General features: G+C 43.4%; 5 protein-coding genes across 9 annotated transcripts in view; 3 read left to right on the forward strand and 2 right to left on the reverse strand.

Annotated features, from left to right (window-relative positions):
• Window positions 1–24586, forward strand: part of LOC135352059 (uncharacterized) — a gene marked incomplete in the record, with an annotated part of 851949 nt that overhangs the window by 403028 nt on the left and 424335 nt on the right.
• The window catches only part of LOC135352133 (upstream stimulatory factor 2-like), a 40867-nt gene that overhangs the window by 11116 nt on the left and 5165 nt on the right, over window positions 1–24586 (forward strand). The gene's annotated exons all lie outside the window — the stretch shown is intronic.
• LOC135352070 (serine/threonine-protein kinase pakG-like) overlaps window positions 1–24586 on the reverse strand; it is a 30539-nt gene that overhangs the window by 1922 nt on the left and 4031 nt on the right. The window contains exons 1-3 of one of the 3 annotated variants that reach the window (XM_064551192.1): window positions 8369–9492; window positions 975–1304; window positions 41–847 (exon numbers count right to left, since the gene is read on the reverse strand). In XM_064551192.1, coding sequence (XP_064407262.1) covers window positions 41–847; window positions 975–1299 — 1132 coding nt within the window. In that variant the 5' untranslated portion in view covers window positions 1300–1304; window positions 8369–9492. Of the gene's footprint in view, window positions 1–40; window positions 848–974; window positions 1305–1445; window positions 1549–8368; window positions 9493–24586 lie in introns of those variants that run through there. The other 2 variants (XM_064551191.1, XM_064551194.1) reach the window with 2 other exon arrangements.
• LOC135352131 (kinesin-related protein 9-like) lies at window positions 2463–3880 on the forward strand. Its single transcript, XM_064551307.1, has 2 exons — window positions 2463–2595; window positions 2887–3880. The coding sequence occupies exon 2, from the start codon at window positions 3010–3012 to the stop codon at window positions 3736–3738; it is 729 nt and encodes a 242-aa protein (XP_064407377.1). The 5' UTR covers window positions 2463–2595; window positions 2887–3009; the 3' UTR covers window positions 3739–3880.
• On the reverse strand, window positions 5265–22153 carry LOC135352072 (serine/threonine-protein kinase TAO3-like). 3 transcript variants are annotated; one of them, XM_064551200.1, is made up of 7 exons: window positions 21859–22152; window positions 21207–21776; window positions 20629–20955; window positions 20329–20562; window positions 20095–20241; window positions 19720–19794; window positions 5265–6247 (listed from the first exon to the last, which is right to left on the reverse strand). In XM_064551200.1, the coding sequence occupies exons 1-7, from the start codon at window positions 21967–21969 to the stop codon at window positions 5324–5326; spliced, it is 2388 nt and encodes a 795-aa protein (XP_064407270.1). In that variant the 5' UTR covers window positions 21970–22152; the 3' UTR covers window positions 5265–5323. The 3 variants fall into 3 exon arrangements, with proteins under 3 accessions (XP_064407270.1, XP_064407268.1, XP_064407269.1); XM_064551198.1 differs by lacking the exon at window positions 5265–6247 and adding an exon at window positions 11591–12649 and having other exon boundaries at window positions 21859–22153; XM_064551199.1 differs by lacking the exon at window positions 5265–6247 and adding an exon at window positions 18488–19514 and having other exon boundaries at window positions 21859–22134.

Genomic DNA, 24586 nt, shown 5'->3' on the forward strand with positions numbered 1-24586 from the left:
TTGCGGTAAAATGTACAACACATGTATTTAATTGACTCACAGATGTCCCTGGCAGATGGTCTCCTCCTCATGTCTTTTTGCAAGCAACTGTCGATAAGCTTCCTCAACCTGTGTGTGTGAGGTATCTGGGCAACATGGTCTAATCGATCTTCCACAGATTTGACCGTCTTCAGCTTGCAAACAATCTGTACCATAATCGCCCCAAGGGAAAAAACATCGACACTATTATCATAATTCTCCTTGTCCAATCGAATAGCCTCGAGAGGTAGATACCCCATACGGTGACCAACGGCCGTGAGGGTGTGGCTAAGCATGGAGGGATCATATAGCCGTGACATGCCAAAGTCGGAAATCTTTGCAACAGGCACTGGTCGTGTTAGCTTTAGCAAAACGTTATCGCCACAGAGGTCACGGTGGATAATCTGCTTGCTGTGAATGTAGGCCAGACCACAAGCCATGTCTTTGATGAGGCTACTTTCACATTCGCTAGTGAGGGACTCTTCATCAAGGCCGGAGAAATAGGATCTCAAATTGCAATCCATCAGCTCAACAACGAGGATTGTACCACCTGATTTGGGGTGCTTAGTAGTCGACAAATACTGAACAACGTTTGGGTGCTGGAGTGACTGGAGATACTCACACTCACGATCAAATGCTTTGCTGGCTTCTTCACTTTTGCTGGTTGGGAAACCTGTCTGCATTTCTACAGCCTCGTAAATTAGAAGTTTGACTGCACAAATCTCGCCCTTGTAGCTGCCTTTGAAGACTGCTCCAAATGCACCTTTACCAAGTAGCTCGTCTAGGAAAACAGTTAAATCATCGTTGATCTTCTGGTGATTTTCGTCTACTGTAAAAACATTGTGTGTGTGTGTGTGTGTGTGTTTATGAGAGGGACCCGGGTGAATATTATAGTAGCTAGCTAATAAACTAAGCATCATGTATGAGATATGCATTCCTGTTGAACTAGTGCTTACCCTCTGACTTCACATCAGTAGGATTGCTTGCATCAGTAGACTGTAGATGATCTTTCTCGATGGTATTAGCTATGCCAACGTGGCCTACAATGGGACTGGACAAAGCTTTGACAACATCTTCCCAGCGTCTCTCACCACCTTTCAGCCATTCTTTCAAACCCTCACGATAGCAGTCATCAGGATCATCTCTCCATTTTGTACCAATGCTGTCGATGGTATCCGAGGGTATTTTAAGAACTAGCAAGAAGTTTCTCCACTTGATTCGAGCATCAAACGTAGCTATGTATAGATCTCCTAGATCTGCTATTGTGAGATAGTCAGACATCTTCTCTGTAGAGTGTGGAATAAGATAAACAATGATATGAAGGTCATGTAATTATGTATCAATATTTGGTGTGTGCAAATTATATCATCAAAACCATGTACCGTAGATCTATATGCAGAAAATAAAACAGTGCTGTCTGCACTTACTGATAATAATTCAGAGCTACAGCATCTTCACAGCTTGATACCAGGCACGATACAGAAATACAGGACAACAGCTAGCTCAGCTACAACAAGACCCTCCCTCTTTCTCTGCAGAATAAACAAAAGCTGTCACGTGCGATAACATTGCTAAACCACATGGCTGGTCTTTCACTTCCATAGCTAGCTAGCTAGCTAGAGAGAAGAAGAAATTGTGCTGTCAATTTTGAAGCTCTGAGCAAGTGGTCAAACTATTTGTCTGTATTGGTGGAGGTTGAAGACATGAGTCCATGGACAGGGACTACTGAGGAACCTTCATCAAGAACATTAACAAGGTACAGTTATTCATAAATATTAAATTACAAAACGAGAGGTCATTTCTTTTGGAGGTTGAGAAAAATTCCTGGTGTCGCATATTTAGAGGGTCGCATCTAATTGGAGGTTACTCTACTATCCTCGATTATAGGATGCTTAAAATTATATTGTTTCTAGCGGCCTGGAATCGAGGCCGTGGTTTGACCTCTATTTAGGACGCAACATAAAAAAATAATTGTCACACGCAGCAGTCGCTACTTTTAGAGGTCAGAAAATTACCTAAGATCGGAGGGTGTCGCATATTTGGAGGGTCGCCTTAAATTGAACAAGTACGGTACTTGTGTATAATGTGTAGTTGGTTATAATGTGGGCCCTAACTTTGGTCTTGTGCATGATACCCAGGTATGTACCCACACAGAGTTCACACCAAGTAACATAAAAGCAAACACTTAAAAACTGTTTTAATACAGAGATACTACACGTAGGGACAGAGCCGACCGACGTGGAGACGTTTACTATCGCTACTGAAGAGGTGGTACCCAGTTCACAGTTTGAGATAGAGATAAGTCAGAGTGATGATGGGGAGAGTGTGGAGCAGCTACAGGCCAGTGACTTGGGCCCTAACTTTGGTCTTGTGCATGATACCCAGGTAACACACACACACACACACTTCACACCAAGTAACATATAAAAACTAGCACTTAAAACGCTTTTTTAAAGGTATCCTAGGACTTTTCGTTTTGTTGGACGTCGGGACAGGATCAACGAGCTCATCAAGGTACTGGCTCAGATAGTGCCTGCTTGTCAGAAGAAAGACGCAACTACTGGTTCCATTGTCGGGGTGAGTGTGTGTGTCTGTGAGTGTGTGTACTAAAGTACTATTGGAAAAACCATTGAAATATCACTAACTTGGTTTTTTTTAATTACTATTATTGCTAAGCATGCATTTAGTGCAGAGCACAGTGTTACGTTAGTTACTAGTATCATAGAATCCAGCAGAGTTCATCGTATATAACACATGTAGTTAGTTACACATAAAATAAAATTGCTATTTTTTAACAGCAACTAAGCATGTTTTTTTGATATCTCCACGTACATGTCTCACCCTCACATCATGTTTCCCTGACTGCAGTATGTGTACAGCAAGGGAACGGTACTAGACAAGACAGTGGACTACTTGAAAGAGCTCGTGTTTCAAAACGAACAACTCACAGCCAGTGCCAAAATCGCAGAGAAATCAACCAACGCTTTAGCAATGCTTCAAAACCAGATCCAAGTCCTAGAGAAAGAGAACGCATTTCTTCGAGCACAGATTATCCAGTTTGGAATCGATGCAGCTGCTTCCTCTGGTCAAAAGCAACCTAACCAGCAACTTCTAAACTCTCCTCTGGCCCAGAGTCTCCTCAACACAGTAGTGACCCACTCACCACCGACCACTTCTGTCTCCCCTCCACAACAATCCACACAACAAACTAACAATGTAGCAGCACAGCAACTACTACTATCCCTGGCACAGAACCTCACCAACAGCCCTCTGTTGACCTCACTGGCACACAACCAAACACCAAGTTCTATCTCATCCCTACAACAACTTGGTGGCATTGTCTCCAGCCTGACACCTTCGCAAGCACAACCTATGCACTTGTCAGCTTCGTCACAATTCTCTCCTCTCTTACAATCATCGCTGCCGACTGGAGCCTCTAATCCAAACACACCACTCTTAAGCTCACTCGTACAAACTCTATCCTCCATTGCGAGCACGACCACTTCTCCGTCCACTCCTGTACCGAAATCCTCCATGCTGTCACAAGCCAACAACAATGGCGGGGGTGGTGGTGGTGGTGGTCTCTCTGCCGCGGCTGCTGCTAGTCTGCTCAACACTCTGATTCTGGCTCAGAATGTGCTCACAAGCAACTCAAGTGCTGGTAGCCCCGGGCAAGATTCAATGTCTATGGAAACGGTGGACCAATCCTCTCAACAGTAGTGTACAGTATATTATAATTGTGGACTGTTTATACTGTTCTAGTTTTAACGTGTGTTTTTTAATAATCTCTCCTTCACTTACTATAGCTACATTGTCAGTATTATTATGTATACATAGTTTTTATACATGATATTTGTGTGGAGCTCTTTGAGAAAAATATTGTAGCAAAGCCCATTTATATGTAACCACGCCCATTATAATTATGTGCAGCCTAGCCTCCATCTCAAGCCGCACTTCCTCGAAAGTTGGCCTGGTAATCGACTGCTTGTGCATGAGCTAACCATTAGCTGGCATTGAGAAGAACCTTCATCAAGAACAAGGTACGTGTGTATAATGTGTAGTTATGCAGTGCAATGAGTTGACTGTGTACTATTGAATGTACAGTACAGAGAATGGGAACCTAGCATGCTTACTAGTCTGTATGTACATGCACTTGTATACAAGGTATGCTGGTAGAGGTGGATCGATGAGTAAGTACTGTTCACGTGTTTTCTCCCTACTAGACCTGAGGATTTGTACCAACCAGGTGAGGTGGACTTTGATCCCAACGAGGAGAGCTTACTAGCGGAGTTCCACCTAGCAACCAGCGGTAGCAACGCACCTGGAGTGGATCAGATCATTATAGACAATGAGAAACTAATGCTGGAGAAGTGAGTGATAGCATGTCAGACAACTACACACATTGTAGGTCTCTTTCTGAGAGCTTTGTTGACTTGTGTAGTCATCTTGTGTTGCAAACCTCCGATTTTATCGTATTTAATAGCATCTTTAATAGTGCTGCAATAATTATAGTGTGCTTAGATCAATAATAGTATTTATTTCAGGCCCAAATTGCAAATTGTACTTAATTGAAAATAACCAGCTAAGCTATAACCTTCATAGTATGTGTTTGGACCTGTGCCACCACCTACTGTTTCATTATAATATTAGTGCAATAAAGTACGTGTCTATGATGTTATGCTAAAACTCCCTTCTCACCTCTAGTCTTTCAGCCTATATAGTCTAGTTTTATTTTATTGCTCCCGTTACTTGCTGATTAACCAGATCATATATACTATTGTATAACACTCCTCTGGTTTCTATAGATCTTTATTAGTTATGTCAACAGCCGAGGGTAGCAATGTAGTGCATGTGTCCTATTTGAAGGTGTGCAATGTACAATCATGTACGACCCCCCCCCCCCACACACACACACATTTAGGCCTACTATGCTGCTAAGAAAGAGAGGGGCCTCACGTAAACTGGCCACTCAGTGTGACTGTGACCATGTGACTCTTTAACCCCTCAGTTCCCGAGCCCCACCCCTCACTGTCTGACTCGGAAGAGGAGATAGACTTTGTATTCTGGGAGAAGGCGTCCACCCTACCCTCGGACAGCTTTTTTTTCCGACATGCAAGATAATAATATCAAGATTGCAAAGAGAATCTAACTGTTAGATTGTTTAATTTGTTTGTTTTTGTACGTACCACTTCATGCCATCGTATTAACTATGTACAATGAAATTCTGTTTCAACTTAGTTATAGAACATGATAAAAAAATTCATATCGTTAACGCACAATATCAAAGAGAAACAATAACAAATAACTAATTAGCACTTATATAAAAGAAATCAATAGTTGGAATACTAGTAAGTGGTTCTGTCTGTCCTCCGGCTACAATGACCTCTCCACTAGGAAGTACTGAGCATGTGCAGCAGTATCGTGCAGTAGGCAGGTCTCCCACTTTCACCCACCTCCTGGTGTCAGGCTGGTAGAGGTGGATCGATGAACTTGGGTTGGCTCTGTCGTCCCGTCCACCAACGGCTAATAGTGACCTCCCAATACTGAGAGGAGCTGAGAACACGAGTGGTACTTCCTGTAAGGTCTGCCAGAGAGTGGGTGTGTCCAGGTTGGAAAGGGCTTTTGCAATGAGTTCATCGAGGTCGACGTGGTGCACTGTCTTGGTTGCCCTAGTGTGATCGGACCCTCCCATTAGGTAGAGGGTGTTTCGTATGAGAGTCGATTTCAGTTCTGATCGTGGGTTAGGTAGTGACTGAGCAATGTACCATCTTCTTGATGCCACGTCCAACACCTCCACAGAGGAGGTACGTCCTTTATCATCATACCCACCAGCTACAATGATGTGGTTGTTGAAGGAGACTGCAGTTGAGAAAATACGAGCAATGTTCATTGGTGGGTACGGGTGAGGCCATTCCCCTGATTCAAACACTGCAAGCTGATTGGTGCGTTTTTTATTTCTTGGATTATTTCCTCCCACCAACACTAGTCGATTAGCGAGTGATGTCATAGTGAAGTACATGGCAGTGTACTCTGGTAGTTTGGTCCATTGATCTTGCTCGAGCTTCATCGCTGTACACCTGTCATGATCATTGCCTGCATCACCTCCACCAACATACACCGTGTCACCGATAACAACACTCTGTACCGTGGAACCCATCTCGATTGGCATGTCTTTTCCTCTTCTCCATTTCAGAGTGAGTGGAGGTCTCAACTCTCTGGGAGGGAGACCCTGAATAATGAATGAGTGTAATTAGGATAGTGTCTACTAACAAGCGAGTGTTACTTGTAGCAATAATTGCATGCACACTAAATCACTTTCTCTAATTAGCTTAAGAGGCCACGCCCACCAGTCTAATAGAATGTACAGTACGATTATAAGAGATCAAAGCTTCTACTATAGCTCTGCAATGATATAATGGTGCAGTTTGTGTCACCTGTCTCTGCTGTTGAATGATGGCGTCTCTCCAGACCAGCTCAGCATCTTTGTGCTTATTCTGTTCCCTGTGTGCCTGTACAGGGGAACGTTGGTGAAAAAATTCTACAACAGAACGAGACATTCTTCAGTAAAGGAAGTACATAATTATAGGCACACTCAAACGGATGTGTAGTTACGGCTTAACACATGAGACAGCATCCATGCATGTTAAGGTACAATACTATTGTTGCTGTGGGAATCTCATCCACACACTACATGTATGCACCTTCTTGACTTGTTCAGTGTCCTTTGACTCCTTCTTTGTTGCCTCCACTGGGTCCGAGCTTGTTGTTAGGTAAGTATCTAAAATCGATACCAACATTAATAGACGGATATGATTTTTTCGTTAGGGTTACAGTTAGCTGAAACGTAAAACACATAATATACTTATCATTGACTCACAGATGTCCCTGGCAGATGGTCTCCTCCTCATGTCTTCTTGCAAACAACTGTCGATAAGCTTCCTCAACCTGTGTGTGTGAGGTATCTGGGCAACATGGAATGATCGATCTTCCACAGATTTGATCGTCTTCAGCTTGCAAACAATCTGCATCATAATCGCCCCAAGAGAGAACACATCCAAGCTATTATCGTAAATATCCTTGTCCAATCGAATAGCCTCGAGAGGTAGATACCCCATACGGTGACCAACGGCCGTGAGGGTGTGGCTAAGCTTGGAGGGATCGTATAGCCGTGACATGCCAAAGTCGGATATCTTTGCAACAGGCACTGGTCGTGTAAGTTTCAGCAAGACGTTATCACCACAGAGGTCACGGTGGATAATCTGCTTGCTGTGAATGTAGGCCAGACCACAAGCCATGTCTTTGGAGAGGCTAATTTCACATTCGCTAGTGAGGGACTCTTCATCAAAGCCGGAGAAATAGGATCTCAGATTGCAATCCATCAGCTCAACAACGAGGATTGTACTTCCTGATTTGGGGTGCTTAGCTGTCGACAAATACAGAACAACGTTTGGGTGCTGGAGTGACTGGAGAAACTCACACTCACGATCAAATGCTTTGCTAGCTTCTTCACTTTTGCCGGTTGGGAAACCTGTCTGCATTTCTACAGCCTCGTAAATTAGAAGTTTGACTGCACAAATGTCACCCCTGTAGCTGCCTTTGAAGACTACTCCAAATGCACCTTTACCGAGAGATTCGTCTAGGAAAACAGTCAAATCGTCGTTGATCAGCTGGCGATTTTGATAAACTGTAGATTATTGTGTGTGTGTGTGTGTGTGTGTGTGTGTGTGTGTGTGTGTGTGTGTGTGTGTGTGTGTGTGTGTGTGTGTGTGTGTGTGTGTGTGTGTGTGTGTGTGTGTGTGTGTGTGTGTGTGTGTGTGTGTATAGGGGGTCCAGGGGGTGAATAATAGCAGCTGACATCATGTATGAGATATGCATTCCTGTGCTGAACTAGTGCTTACCCTCTGACTTCACATCAGTAGGATTGCTTGCATCAGTAGACTGTAGATGATCTTTCTCGATGGTCCTGGCTATGTCACTGTGGCCCACAATAGGACTTGACAAAGCTTTGACAACATCTTCCCAGCTTCTCTTACCACCTTTCAGCCATTCTTTCAAACCCTCACGATAGCATTCCTTTGGATCGTCTCGCCATTTTGTACCAATGCTGTCGATGGTATCAGAGGATACCTCAAGAACTAGCAAGAAGTTTCGCCACACTCGATTCGAGCATCAAACGTAGCTATGTATAGTTTTCCTAGATCTGCTATTGTGAGATAGTCAGACATCTTCTCTGTAGAGAGTGGAATAAGATAAACAATGAATGTATTATATAAATTATATATAGTGTGTGCAAATTATATCATGCCATCTAAATCATGTACATGCAGTAAACAGTGCTGTCTGCACTCACTGATAATAATCCAGAGGCTCTGTACAGTACAGTATCTTCACAGCATGATACAGAAATACAGAAAAACAGCAACTAACAAGATACGCCCTCTTTCTCTGCAGAATAAACAATAATCTGTCACGCAATATACAATGCTAAACCACATGTAGCTAGCCTCGATCCAAGGTGAAGGAGGCTTAACCACGTGTGGTGCTTCCACAAAAGAAAAGAAAAAGAAATTGTGCAGTCAGTCAAAAATTGTGCAGTCAGTTTTGAAGCTCTGAGCAAGTGGTCAAACTATTTGTCTGTATTGGTGGAGGCTGAAGACATGAGTCCATGGACAGGGACTACTGAAGAACCTTCATCAAGAACATTAACAAGGTAGAGTAAGTAACCCATCTTCGCCAGGCACCTATAATCGGCGGCTATTGCACGAAGCACAAGACAATTTTGCACAAAACTAACTACATGGATCTACAGATGGGTAAGAAAGTAACAGCTCCCCAAAATTTGGAAAGAATAACTTGCTTGCGGACGGAATGGTGGTCATGAGAAGTGAGCTGCCGAATGTATCGATAATCGTCAGTGAGACAGACACTTATCTCCGTCTTTGCACGCTTACCAAGCACTGAAACTACCAACACTAAACAATGCTTCTTGGCACAACTCTAACTAGTGAGCACTACTTGCAGGCAAAGCAGCGTTAGCTGCAGATCGAGCCCCACCCAGCTAGGCATGACGAAAATTTTGCAGAAAATAATGCTGATTCAGCAATAATTGTGCACATTCAGCAATAATTGTGGCAAATTAAACTGGGATTAGCCTCGATTGCAGGCCGCCCTGAAGATATGTGCACAATTATTGCTGAATCAGCACTATTTTTTGCAAAATTTTCGTCATGCCTAGCTGGGTGGGGCTCGATCTGCAGCTAACGCTGCTTTGCCTGCAAGTAGTGCTCACTAGTTAGAGTTGTGCCAAGAAGCATTGTTTAGTGTTGGTAGTTTCAGTGCTTGGTAAGCGTGCAAAGACAAAATCTAACAGCTAATGATGGGGAGAGTGTGGAGCAGCAACAGGCCAGTGACTTGGGCCCTAACTTTGGCCTTGTGCATGATACCCAGGTAACACACACACACACAGTTCACACCAAGTAATATACAAAAACTAGCGCTTAAAAACGCTTTTTTAAAGGTATTATCCGGCTTCTAAGACGTTTCGTTTTCGTATTATTTTCACTTTCGTATTACATGGTTAGAATTTGCATGATGATAACTACCTCCCAAATAACGAACACACACACACACACACACACACACACTTGTTGTTCCTGCCCACTCACACAGGAGGTCCACACGCTAACTAGCGATGATGGTTTGCCCTCTGACATGACCTCTGAGGATGGCTCCACCCTCAACGCTATAGGCCACGCCCTCATCCAAATGCAGCATGGTGGGCAGACCACCCCCTTTCAGAGTCTGGCCAAAAATTAATGGTGAATAAAGAAGGCCAAATTTATCAGTGTGACGATTGCTTTTTTGCCAAATCCAGAAGTTATAGTCCTCGATAAGTTATCCAAGTGCTTGTACATACTAATTACATGTAGAACCATGAGTATTATTGCTAATGTTTGAGGTTTCTTGGAAGTGGTGTTGAGTTTTTACTATGTTGTTGTGTGTGTTCAGGTCCTCTGTATGTGATGATCCCACCATCCAGTAGTGCTGAGATACTGCATGCAATGGGTCGACCTATAGCACCCAAGATGAGCGTGATATCAACTATGGATTATCACACGGCCGACCCCATCGTTCAAATGCAGTTGTGAGTACACAGTTCATGTGATTGCCTACCTCTGCATAACATGTATGACAGTATGTTAGGGAAAGCATCATTCTTGCTACATACCGTATTACTAGAATATTTTGCTGTTGGTGAAAAACCTTTACCAATCAGCAACAAAGTTAATCCTTTGCGATTGTGCTAACTATTGCGTTCTGGCAATAATCGTGTGTATTTATAGTCATACTTTAGGTTTTGCGATTTTATTGTTGCGAATTGATCAACCCTCGCAAAATGTGCATATGCTCGTAAACATTCTAGTAATACGGTAACTGTGAGGAGTGTTGTTATTATGGTGGTTGGTTTGCAGGTCTGGGGATATGGCCGCCAACAGGGAAGCTCAGAGGAAGGCTACACACAATGAAGGTGCTGCAAATTCAATACTGAAAGTTATAGTGAACAACAGATGTACATGTACTTACGTGGTCATAATCAAATAGAAGCATTTCCCACAAAGTACAGTTACGAAACTTTAACATCGAATTTGCCACTTCTAAAACTAATGACTTATTTGTTGTATGGAGGCTATCCATCCATGCTGTAACGTCTTAATAATTAAGTATGCCTTGACTGTACAGTAGGTGTACGTGTGTGTGTGAGGTCAAGGTTCATTCATTTTGCCAATTGGCTCAGCTTCATTGTACATGCCCTAAACACGATAATTACCAGTTGTTGTTGTTCTTCCCACGCCCAGTTGAGCGTTGTTGGCGTCGGGACAGGATCATCGAGCTCATCAAGGTACTGGCTCAGATAGTGCCTGCTTGTCAGAAGAAAGACGCAACTACTGGTTCCATTGTTTTGGTTACTCGAAAAACCAAGTGCGTAGATATTACGATTATTCTATTATTCATAATGTAAGTACGTACATATTGTATACCAGTACATGTGTTGTGTGTGGTGTCCCTTTTATCATAGTTGAGCCATTTTGCATTTAGCCAGTATAAATTATAGCTACTGTTATCATGTGATTTCCTCACCCCTTACTTCCTAAGCCCTCAAACTTCCACTCATGCAGTATGACTATGATCATGTGACTCTTTAACCCCTCAGTTCCCGAGCCCCACCCCTCACTGGTCTGTCTCGGAAGAGGAGATAGACTTTGTATTCTGGGAGAAGGCGTCCACCCTACCCGAGGACAAGACCCCAACCAAGGACCTGAACTTGTTATGAGACTGTTAAATATTATTTTGTCTGTTTTTGTACTATTTTCTGGCAATGTAATTATGTATGTACCACTTCATGTCATCATAATAACTTTATATGCGATAAAATTCTGTTGCAACTTAATTTTCTCTTACCTGCTTATAACGTGCAAATATTTAAGGCGTGGCTTCCGGTAAGCAGTCATTCCGCGAACATTGTGCAACGAAAAGAGGCCTATCCACAAAATATAAATGCCTCAAAAATTTCGCGCTATACGGTATTTAGCACTTATAGGTCAACAGTTCGAATAAAAATAAACGAAATATGCGAACTTAATTAGAAAACTTTTTTCAAAAAGATTGTTAACAATGCACAACATATTACAATAACTAATTAATCGCTTATACAAAAGAAATCAACTGTTTGAAGATCATTATCAAATGGATTTGTCTGTCCTCCGGCTACAATGACCTCTCCACTAGGAAGTACTGAGCATGTGCAGCTGTGTCGTGCAGTAGGCAGGTCTCCCACTTTCACCCACCTCCTGGTGTCAGGCTGGTAGAGGTGGATCGATGAACTTGGGTTGACACTGTCGTCCCGTCCACCAACGACTAATAGTGACCTCCCAATACTGAGAGGAGCTGACCACTCGAGTGGTACTTCCTGTAAGGTCTGCCAGAGAGTGGGTGTGTCCATGTTGGAAAGGGCATTTGCAATGAGTTCATCGAGGTCGGCGTGATGCACTGTCTTGGTTTGACTACTCACAGTGTGATCCCACCCTCCCATTAGGAAAAGGGTGTTTCCTATGAGAGTCGATTTCAGTGATGATCGTGGGTTAGGTAGTGACTGAGCAATGTACCATCTTCTTGATGCCACATCCAACACCTCCACAGAGGAGGTACGTCCTTTATCATCAATCCCACCAGCTACAATGATGTGGTTGTTGAAGGAGACAGCTGTTGAGGAAGAACGAGCAATGTTCATTGGTGGGTACGGGTGAGTCCATTCCCCTGATTCAAACACTGCAAGTTGATTGGTGGGTTTTTTGTTTCTTAGATAACGTCCTCCCACCAGCACTAGTCGATTAGCGAGTGATGTCATAGCGAACCACTTGGCAGTGTACTCTGGTAGTTTGGTCCATTGATCTTGCTCGAGCTTCATCACTGTACACAAGTCACGATCATTGCCTACAACACCACCTCCACAAACATACACCGTGTCACCGATAACAACACTCTGTACCGAGGTGCCCATCTTGATTGGCATGTCTTTTCCTCTTCTCCATTTCAGAGTGAGTGGAGGTCTCAACTCTCTGGGAGGGGGACCCTGAATAATGAATGAGTGTAATTAGGATAGTGTCTACTAACAAGCGAGTGTTACTTGTAGCAATAATTGCATGCACACTAAATCACTTTCTCTAATTAGCTTAAGAGGCCACGCCCACTAGTCTAATAGAATGTACAGTACGATTATAAGAGATCAAAGCTTCTACTATAGCTCTGCAATAATATAATGGTGCATTTTGTCTCACCTGTCTCTGCTGTTGAATGATGGCGTCTCTCCTGACCAGCTCAGCATCTTTGTTGATAGAAATCTAAAACATAGACGTGAATATCATTAGTGGAAATTCTACAACAGAACGAGAACAAACAACAATTTCTGCTAAAGGAAGTACATAATTATAGGCACACTCAAACGGATGTGTAGTTAGCGGCTTAACATGATTTATACAATAGCATCAATTGTTGAGGTATAATACTATTGTTGGAATCTCATCGACACACTTAGCTACATGTACGCAAACAAATATCATTATTGTAGTATAATACTAGCGTATAAGAGTGTGTGCATTTGGTGACTACTATAATACCTGTAAGAGAGCGGCCCTCTCAACTAGAGCACCCTCTCTCTGGGAAATGAGATCAGCGATCGTTGACTCTTGTTCACTGAGTCGTCTGTCCTTGTCAGCAATCATACCATCTTTGGTGGCACGGACACTATTCAATATCTGTATAAAAAAAGGTTATCAACATGCTAGCTCGTTGAACAAAATAGCTTATAATAAACGAAATAAACTGGTTCTGCTGACCTGTTGCAGTCTAGCCAGCTGAGTATCTTTGTCCGCTACTTCCTCATCTTTTTGAACAAGTAGCTCATCTTTTTGTGCCAGAAGTCCGTCTTTTTGATCTAGTTGATCGTCTTTTTGCACAAGAAGTACATCTTTCTCAGTAAGTTGTTCATCTTTCTGTGCTATTTGCTCATCTTTTCTCTCCAGTATCCTGTCCTTCTGGACCATCTCTCTCTGAAAACAGAGTACAGCATGCAGTGTCAGACCCTTGCACCCACTAGCTCACTGGACTGGACTCACCTGTAGAGCCTCTATCCTCTTCTCCTTTGCCCTGATGGTCCTAGCAGTCTTCACTCGTCCAATGTCCAGCTGGAGCAGTCCTCCGTCCATCTCCCTCCCCACCTCCTCCAGAGACGAGAGGAGCTCAGCGGTGGTCGGTCTTCTCTCTGGGGTGTTGGCCAGACACTCCCTCACCAGACCAAACAGAGGGTGCTCACGTCCACCCGCCAGACTCCTCTCAAGGAGAGCCGTGTAGGGACCCCGACGCTCAAACTCTGAGCGAGCCAGGAGGTGGTCTGGGTTGTTGGGGTCGCTGTACGTGGGGGCAAGGAGATCTCCTGGAAACACCTAGTCCAATGACACGAGTGGAAGAACATGTGAATACTGACTGTCATGATTGTTTTTATGTATGAGTGCACGTATATTCACAATCATACATACAAAATGCATTTGCTGAAGGTCAACAATATTAAAGGGGGATCTCCCCAACACATACAACCACAATACTTATAAGGTAATTCACTGCATGAAAGGTCACCAGGAATCTAACCTATGAATATCATTAACTACACACATACTTGTGTGAGTGCAAACAGTTGCAGCACTCCGAAAGAGAAGACGTCCAAACTGGATCCGTACACACTGTGACCTCTGTCAGAGAGGGCCTCGGGCGGCATGTACACCAGTGTCCCAGGAAACCTCGTCAGAGTCCTGGCCAGTCGACCAGGCTCCAGATTCACGATACGAGAGTTACCAAAGTCGGTGATCTTGGCTCTCAGAGATGCCGTCAGCAGAACGTTCCTGGCAGTGAGATCACGATGGACTACGGACTCACGATGCAGGTGGAGCAGCCCTCGAGCCACACAGACCAGAATGTACTGGGTGACAGAGAGGGGGATGTTGGGGGTGGACTCCAGGAGATCGTCCAGACTTGAGTCCAGTCTCTCCATGACCAGGAGGGGCAGTCGAGAGCCAGTCACGAAACACAGCCCAATGAACTGGGTGATGTTGGGGTGACGGATGCGAGCCATGAGTCGACACTCTCGGCGGTAGTTCCCAGCTAGGTTGGCCACTCCACCACGCTCGTCCGTCTCCAGGAGAACATCGTGGATCTTCTTGGCTGCATACACCTCACCATTGATCATCACCTGTGCATGGAGGCAGTCACACTTGAATAGCTAGCAGATACACTAGAGACAGTGCACAGAAACAGAGCATGCAGTGACTGACCTCTTGAACAGAGCCATAGGAGCCAGTTCCTAGAACTCTCTCCTCTCCAAAGTGCTCCACATTCTCCAGCACAAACTCCCTCAAGTCAGCATCATCTCGCAAAGAAAACATTGGTAGTTAAGTTGACTCAGCTAGCTTGCTACAAGATGTACAAGATACGCCCTTTTTCCTATTCCAATGTCCAATCACATGCAATAACAGCTGAATCAGCAAACTACGTGGTCACCCAGCACCCATGGAACATGGAGCAAGTGGCTAACTATTGTCTCAGTGTTAGGTGGAGGCTTTGTCCAGTACTATAATTTGTAGACCACAGTGACATAGCCAGGACCATGGAGAGAGACCATTGCTGAGGAGGTGGGAATAGCAAGCTCCTGGCCAATCAGATGATCCTACATGACGAAGTTGCTCGTAAAGATGCAAGTCTGATGACAAACTCAGGATGATGAGTGAGTGATAGTGTTGTTATTTAATAGCCTGATAGGATATACCTACTGCCAACATTTTCATGTTCACTGTACCCAAGTATTGTATTTGGATGGTCCGGAAGAACTGTTGTAAACTAGTAAATAGTATGTAGAGGAGCCTACGCACGCGAGGGACTGGCAAACTGCCTATCAGTCACTCGTCTCAGCTGCAACGAGCATTGCAGCCTATCAGATTGCTCAACGTCATATTAGCCCTGTAATTGTAACCGCACTTACACTTCAGGGGATTCAGTACATAGCAAAATTTAACCACATTATCTATAATGATATTCATGTTTGGTAGTGTCATAATTATGATCCATATATTCCGCTGAGACGAGTGACTGATAAGCAGTTGGCCAGTCGCTCGCACTACGCGCCAGTTTACCTTTTTAATACCCTCGAAATATACCCGCTATATACGGTTTCTTCTTTATAGTGCATGGTGTGCTTAAATCAATATGAAATTCATGCCCAAATTGTGGAAAATAAGCGTGGACAATATTTAAATAACACGCATAGTTTATGTGTACGTGTATTGAGTTTGTAATTCCTCAGGGCCATGTTCAAACTGAACCCCAATGCAAAGACGTCAAGTTCAAGCTGAATGCCCAAGAGTTCAAACCTCCGAGAGCAAGCTTCTCTCCAGTGGTCACTGCCTCCTCCACACCTCTCCGGTAAATGCAATCATAATTATTATAATTGTGAAATAGCTTATCCCGAATTTCGAATATCAAAATGTGCATACCCCCAGGCCATAATAATCTGTCTTTGAGCTCGTGCATGCATGAACAATCTGCCATCATGATCTTAGTATTATCATTGTACATGTACGGGATTGATCCCCCCATCCAGAACTACGAAACTAGCTGGCAAAAAGGACATCTAATTATTATTGCATATTGAGAATGCATTTTCAGTTGGTTGTATAATTGTTGCTTAGCAGTGGACTTTATAAATGCTCTGTAGTACCCAAAAGGACAACTCCCCTAGAAGTGTCCTACTATTAGGAGTTTTCACACTTTTTGTGTTTGGCCAGAGCCATTTGTCTATGCACAAGTCATGTTTCTGCCTGACATGCCCTTTGGGCCGTAGCCTTGGGCCTTGTCTGAGACCATGGTGGAGTCAAAGCTCCGTTCTGCAAATTGTGATTATGCTTATTTATATGCGTTTGTTAATTGTTAGTTCTAATTTGTCGTTTACGTGTCTGTGTCCATGAATAACTATTTGAACACGTCATAAAATGCAATTCATAGGACAGGAATGTTGCCACCAACTAGTGTGGCCCTGTTTTAGTACTCCTATAAAGGCTAGAGTATTGGTTATTGTACCTGTAGAAACTGGATTATTAGCACTTACTCGATTATAAGCCCATGCTTAACTGCAAGTTTGTAATTAAGGTCATCTGTACTCCTTCCATTTCTCTCTATAATTTCATGTCATAATTATTATTGAATTTATGATTTTACTAGTTACCCTCATTTCTCTGCACACACGCCCCCTCACTCACCCCTGCCACAGAGACAAGGCGACTGTCGAGTCCTCAGCCTCTGTCCTACAAGAGCAAAATAATTTCGTTTCTGCTTGTTTCACCAAACTGGAGGTAAAAGTTTACGTAAGGACTTTGAGAAGGAGCGGGAAAATGAGTACAAAGAGAAGTACCTCTCGCTATTAGGTAAAGGTCCTGTAATTTACTTACTGTTATTATAACGTGTTATGTTAGGTAAGATCTTAGTATTATATTGGAGCATACTATAGGTAAAGGGTCATCGTGTAGTGTTTTGTAAAACAGTCATCATAATCCTTAGTTTTGCTGTATAGCGGCTCTTGGGCTATCAGAAATGTTCATGGGGTCTAATAATTATTCACGTTTCAATGTTAGGAAACCACACCCATCAATAGCTTTATCCCAGTTTTAATGTTTACGTTAGCTGCTCTGCCCCAAAAAACGTGAAATGTTGCACCTCACCTGCTACGGTACATGCTAACACTGTATATCACTATACAACCACTTGAATGCAGATAAAGCACAATCACTCTCTTTATTGTCTCCCAAGAAGTTAAGTAGCTAACTGTTCTCTGTTGCACTGGATGAGTGCTGATTCGGCTTTGTTTAAGTCCAAGAGCAAGAAATCAAAGTGGCTCGACTAGTGAGTTGTGTCCCGTCAGTTAGTGTGTAGAGTTGTAGTGAAGCTTTTCTTATTCTAGTCACTCTATAGAGATTATTATAGAATACAGTCAGGTTAATTAATGGACTCCATAGCGGACCTATGCCACCTCTAGAGTACAGCTATACTGTTTCACTGTATATCTTGAAGTAAGATTATAATCTAGTGCAATAAGATACTATTAGTGTTATGATTCTACTAAAACTCGTTCTCAAAAGTTTCAGCCTATAGTCTAGTTTTATTTTATTGCTCCCGTTACTTGCTGCTTAGCCTATAGATCTTTATTATTTATGTCAACAGCCGAGGGTAGCACTTCAGTGCTCTAGTTCTAATTGTAGATTGACTGATCGATTTGTTTTCTGTACTATTGTTTGATTTTTCCACCCCTCATCTTTTCCGGCCCCCAGTTATGCGGCCATTTTTCAGCCCGGCCAAGTGTTGAGGAGACAAGAAGAGGCACTGAGAATGGAGGTAGAGGTACAGAGTACATTAGCTGGAAAATGCATTTGTGTCATACTTTGTAGAGTCCCTTAAAGTCATTCAAGGTCAGCTATAGTGTGTCCTATTTGAAGGTGTGCATGCAATGTAATGGGAGAGAGCGTCCACCCAATGTACAATCATGTACGACCCCCCCCCCACACACACATCTTTAGGCCTACTATGCTGCTAAGAAAGAGAGGGGCCTCGATCACGTAAACTTCCACTCAGTGTGACTGTGACTATGCGACTCTTTAACCCCTCAGTTCCCGAGCCCCACCCCTCACTGTCTGACTCGGAAGAGGAGATAGACTTTGTATTCTGGGAGAAGGCGTCCACCCTACCCTCGGACAAGACCCCAACCAAGGACCTGAACTTGTTATGAGACTGTTAAATATTATTTTGTCTGTTTTTGTACTATTTTCTGGCAATGTAATTATGTATGTACCACTTCATGTCATCATAATAACTATAATTATATGCGATAAAATTCTGTTGCAACTCAACATGATAAAAATAATATCAATATCGTTATAAACACTCATCGCACAATTAAAGAGAAACAATTAACAAAATAACTAATTAGCACTTATAGAGAAGAAATGAACAGTTCGAATATAATCAACATTTGTCTCTCCTCCGGCTACAATGACCTCTCCAATAGGAAGTACTGAGCATGTGCACCAGTATCGTGCAGTAGGCAGGTCTCCCACTTTCACCCACCTCCTTGTGTCAGGCTGGTAGAGGTGGATCGATGAACTTGGCTTGTAACTGTCGTTTAGTCCACCAACGGCTAATAGTGACCTCCCAATACTGAGAGGAGCTGAGGACACGAGTGGTACTTCCTGTAAGGTCTGCCAGAGAGTGGGTGTGTCCAGGTTGGAAACGGCCTTTGCAATAAGTTCATTGAGGTCGACGTGGTGCACTATCGTGGTTAGGCTCCCAGTGTGATCGTACCCTCCCATTAGGTAGAGGGTGTTTCCTATGAGAGTCGATTTCAGTTCTGTTTGTGGGTTAGGTAGTGACTGAGCAATGTACCATCTTCTTGATGCCACGTCCAACACCTCCACAGAGGAGGTACGTCCTTTATCATCACGCCCACCAGCTACAATGATGTGGTTGTTGAAGGAGACAGCTGTTGAGAAAGTACGAGCAATGTTCATTGGTGGGTACGGGTGAGTCCATTCCCCTGACTCAAACACTGCAAGTTGATTGGTGGGTTTGTTGTTTCTTGGATCATTTCCTCCCACCAGCACTAGTCGATTAGCGAGTGATGTCATAGCGAACCACATGGCAGTGTACTCTGGTAGTTTGGTCCATTGATCTTGCTCGAGCTTCATCACTGTACACCTGTCACAATCATCGCCTGCAAACCCTCCACCAACATACACCGTGTCACCGATAACAACACTCTGTACCGAGTAGCCCATCTTGATTGGCATGTCTTTCCCTCTTCTCCATTTCAGAGTGAGTGGAGGTCTCAACTCTCTGGGAGGGGGACCCTGAATAATGAATGAGTGTAATTAGGATAGTGTCTACTAACAAGCGAGTGTTACTTGTAGCAATAATTGCATGCACACTAAATCACTTTCTCTAATTAGCTTAAGAGGCCACGCCCACCAGTCTAATAGAATGTACAGTGCGATTATAAGAGATCAAAGCTTCTACTATAGCTCTGCAATAATATAATGGTGCATTTTGTCTCACCTGTCTCTGCTGTTGAATGATGGCGTCTCTCCTGACCAGCTCAGCATCTTTGTGCTCAATTTGTTCCCTGTGTGCCTGTACAGGGGAACGTTGGTGGAAATCAAACACAGACATGAATAACATTAGAGAAAATTCTACAACAGAACGAGAACAAACAACAATTTCTGCTAAAGGAAGTACATAATTATAGGCACACTCAAACGGATGTGTATTTAGCAGCTTAACATGATTTATACAATAGCATCAATTGTTGAGGTATAATACTATTGTTGGAATCTCATCGACACACTTAGCTACATGTACGCAAACAAATATCATTATTGTAGTATAATACTAGCGTATAAGAGTGTGTGCATTTGGTGACTACTATAATACCTGTAAGAGAGCGGCCCTCTCAACTAGAGCAGCCTCTCTCTGGGAAATGAGATCAGTGATCATTGACTCTTGTTCACTGAGTTGTCTGTCCTTGTCAGCAATCACACCATCTTTGGTGGCAGCATTAGCACGGACACTATTCAATATCTGTATAAAGTGAAAAAAAGATTATCAACATGCTAGCTCGTTGAACAAAATAGCTTATAATGAACAAAATAAACTGGTTCTGCTGACCTGTTGCTGTCTAGCAAGCTGAGTATCTTTGTCCGCTACTTCCTCATCTTTTTGAACAAGTAGCCCATCTTTTTGTACCAGAAGTCCGTCCTTTTCATCTAGTTGATCGTCTTTTTGTGCCAGTAGTGCAACGCTCTGTTCGAGTTGGTTGTCTTTTTGCACTAGAAGTACATCTTTCTCAGTAAGTTGCTCATCTTTCCTCTCCAGTATCCTGTCCTTCTGGACCACCTCTCTCTGAGAACAGAGTACAGCATGCAGTGTCAGACCCTTGCACCCACTAGCTCACTGGACTGGACTCACCTGTAGAGCCTCTATCCTCTTCTCCTTTGCCCTGAGGGTCCTGGCAGTCTTCACTCGCCCAATGTCCAGCTGGAGCAGTCCTCCGTCCATCTCCCTCCCCACCTCCTCCAGAGACGAGAGGAGCTCAGCGGTGGTCGGTCTTCTCTCTGGGGTGTTGGCCAGACACTCCCTCACCAGACCAAACAGAGGGTGCTCACGTCCACCCGCCAGACTCCTCTCAAGGAGAGCCGTGTAGGGACCTCGACGCTCAAACTCTGAGCGAGCCAGGAGGTGGTTTGGGTTGTTGGGGTCGCTGTACGTGGGGGCAAGGAGATCTCCTGGAAACACCTAGTCCAATGACACGAGTGGAAGAACATGTGAATACTGACTGTCATGATTGTTTTTATGTATGTCTGTATGTATGGAGAAAACGAGTGCACGTATATTCACAATCATACATACAAAATGCATTTGCTGAAGGTCAACAATATTAAAGGGGGATCTCCCCAACACATACAACCACAATACTTATAAGGTAATTCACTGCATGAATGGTCACCAGGAATCTAACCTATGAATATCATTAACTACACACATACTTGTGTGAGTGCAAATAATTGCAGCACTCCGAAAGAGAAGACGTCCAGACTGGGTCCGTACACACTGTGGCCTCTGTCAGAGAGGGCCTCGGGCGGCATGTACACCAGTGTCCCAGGAAACCTCGTCAGAGTCCTGGCCAGTCGACCAGGCTCCAGATTCACGATACGAGAGTTACCAAAGTCGGTGATCTTGGCTCTCAGAGATGCCGTCAGTAGGACGTTCCTGGAAGTGAGGTCACGATGGACCACGGACTCACGATGCAGGTGGAGCAGCCCTCGAGCCACACAGACCAGAATGTACTGGGTGACAGAGAGGGGGATGTTGGGGGTGGACTCCAGGAGATCGTCCAGACTTGAGTCCAGTCTCTCCATGACCAGGAGGGGCAGTCGAGAGCCAGTCACGAAACACAGCCCAATGAACTGGGTGATGTTGGGGTGACGGATGCGAGCCATGAGTCGACACTCTCGGCGGTAGTTCCCAGCTAGGTTGGCCACTCCACCACGCTCGTCCGTCTCCAGGAGAACCTCGTGGATCTTCTTGGCTGCATACACCTCACCATTGATCATCACCTGTGCATGGAGGCAGTCACACTTGAATAGCTAGCAGATACACGAGAGACAGTGCACAGAAACAGAGCATGCAGTGACTGACCTCTTGAACAGAGCCATAGGAGCCAGTTCCTAGAACTCTCTCCTCTCCAAAGTGCTCCACATTCTCCAGCACAAACTCCCTCAAGTCAGCATCATCTCGCAAAGAAAACATTGGTAGTTAAGTTGACTCAGCTAGCTAGCTACAAGATACGCCCTTTTTCCTATTCCAATGTCAAATCACATGCAATAACAGCTGAATCAGCAAACCACGTGGTCACCCACCCTTGGAACATGGAGAAAGTGGCTAACTAACTATTGTCTCAGTGTTAGGTGGAGGCTTTGTCCAGTACTATAATTTGTAGACCACAGTGACATAGCCAGAACCATGGAGAGAGCTAGAGACCATTGCTGAGGAAGTGGGAATGGCAAGTTCCTGGCCAATCAGATGATCCTACATGACGAAGCTGCTCGTAAAGATGCAAGTCTGATGACAAACTCAGGATAATGAGTGAGTGATAGTGTTGTTATTTAATAGCCTGATAGGATATACCTACTGCCAACATTTTCATGTACACTATTCCTATAGGACGCATTTGATTTTGTTTGGATGGTCCGGAAAAACTGTTGTAAACTAGTAAATAGTATGTAGAGGAGCCTACGCACACGAGGGACTGGCAAACTGCCTATCAGTCACTCGTCTCAGCTGCAACGAGCATTGCAGCCTATCAGATGGCTCAACGTCATATTAGCCCTGTAATTGTAACCGCACTTACACTTCAGTGGATTCAGTACATTCCATAGTAGCTAAATCAAAATATAACCACATTATCTATAATGATATTCATGTTTGGTAGAGTCATAATTATAATCCCTATATTCCGCTGAGACGAGTGACTGATAAGCAGTTGGCCAGTCGCTCGCGCTACGCACCAGTCTACCTTTTTAATACCCTCGAAATATACCCGCTATATACGGTAGCTTCTTTATAGTGCATAGTGTGCTTAAATCAATATGAAATTTATGCCCAAATTGTGGAAAATAAGCGTGGACAATATTTAAATAACACGCATAGTTTAGTACATACATGTATGTGTATGTGTACGTGTACTGAGTTTGAAATTCCTCAGGGCCATGTTCAAGCTGAACCCCAATGCAAAGACGTCAAGTTCAACCTGAATGCCTAAGAGTTCAAACCTCCGAGAGCAAGCTTCTCTCCAGTGGTCACTGCCTCCTCCACACCTCTCCGGTAAATGCAATCATATTATAATTGTGAAATAGCTTTTCCCGAATTTCGAATGTCAAAATGTGCATACCCCCAGGCCATAATAATCTGTCTTTGAGCTCGTGCATGCATGAACAATCTGCCATCATGATCTTAGTATTATCATTGTACGGGATTGATCCCCATCCAGAACTACGAAACTAGCTGGCAAAAAGGACATCTAATTATTATTGCATATTGAGAATGCATTTTCAGTTGGTTGTATAATTGTTGCTTAGCAGTGGACTTTATAAATGCTCTGTAGTACCCAAAAGGACAACTCCCCTAGAAGTGTCCTACTGGAATCAATATTAGGAGTTTTCACACTTTTTGTGTTTGGCCAGAGCCATTTGTTTATGCACAAGTCATATTTCTGCCTGATGGGGCCTTTGGGTCGTAGCCTTGGGCCTTGTCTGAGACCATGTTGGAGTCAAAGCTCCGTTCTGCAAATTGTGATTATGCTTATTTATATGCGTTTGTTAATTGTTAGTTCTAATTTGTGGTTTACGTGTCTGTGTCCATGAATAACTATTTGAACACGTCATAAAATGCAATTCATACGACAGGAATGTTGCCACCAACCAGCAAAATAATTCCGTTTCTGCTTTTGTCACCAAACTGGAGGTAAAAGTTTACGTAAGGACTTTGAGAAGGAGCGGGAAAATGAGTACAAAGAGAAGTACCTCTCGCTATTAGAGCATACTAGGTAAAGGTCATGTAATTTACTTACTGTTATTATAACGTGTTATGTTAGGTAAGATCTTAGTATTATATTGGAGCATACTAGGTAAAGGTCATCGTGTAGTGTTTTGTAAAACAGTCATCATAATCCTTAGTTTTGCTGTATAGCGGCTCTTGGGCTATCAGAAATGTTCATGGGGTCTAATATTCATGTTTCAATGTTAGGAAACCACACCCATCAATAGCTAGTTTTAATGTTCACGTTAGCTGCTCTGCCCCGAAAAACGCGAAATGTTGCACCTCACCTGCTACGGTACATGCTAACACTGTATATATCACTATACAACCATTTGAATGCAGATAAAGCACCATCACTCTCTTTATTGCCTCCCAAGAAGTTAAGTAGCTAACTGTTCTCTGTGGATGAGTGCTGACTCGGCTTTGTTTAAGTCCAAGAGCAAGAAATCAAAGTGGCTCGACTAGTGAGTTGTGTCATGTCAGTTAGTGTGTAGAGTTGTAGTGAAGCTTTTCTTATTCTAGTCACTCTATAGAGATTATTATAGAATACAGTCAGGTTAATTAATGGACTCCATAGCGGACCTATGCCACCTCTAGAGTACAGCTATACTGTTTCACTGTATATCTTGAAGTAACATTATAATCTAGTGCAATAAGATACTATTAGTGTTATGATTCTACTAAAACTCATTCTCAAAAGTTTCAGCCCTATCTAAGTCTAGTTTTATTTTTTTGCTCCCGTTACTTGCTGCTTAGCCAGATCATACTATTGTACCGTATAGCATGTAATTTTCGTGGGGCAAAATATTCGTGGTTTTCGTTTTCGTGG

The sequence above is a fragment of the Halichondria panicea genome, chromosome 1 (assembly GCF_963675165.1).
Source record: "Halichondria panicea chromosome 1, odHalPani1.1, whole genome shotgun sequence".
NCBI lineage: Eukaryota > Metazoa > Porifera > Demospongiae > Suberitida > Halichondriidae > Halichondria > Halichondria panicea.

Bases quoted from the DNA above. Each gene is read 5' to 3' on its own strand.
- LOC135352131 (XM_064551307.1), top strand. From the start codon at position 3,010: ATGCTTCAAAACCAGATCCAAGTCCTAGAGAAAGAGAACGCATTTCTT.
- LOC135352072 (XM_064551198.1), bottom strand. From the start codon at position 21,969: ATGTTTTCTTTGCGAGATGATGCTGACTTGAGGGAGTTTGTGCTGGAG. The intron at 20,956-21,206 runs GTATGTGTGTAG...TCATTGGACTAG, and splicing joins AATTATTTGCACTCACACAA to GTGTTTCCAGGAGATCTCCT. The intron at 12,650-19,719 runs GTGAGACAAAAT...TTCATTATTCAG, and splicing joins TCATTCAACAGCAGAGACAG to GGTCCCCCTCCCAGAGAGTT.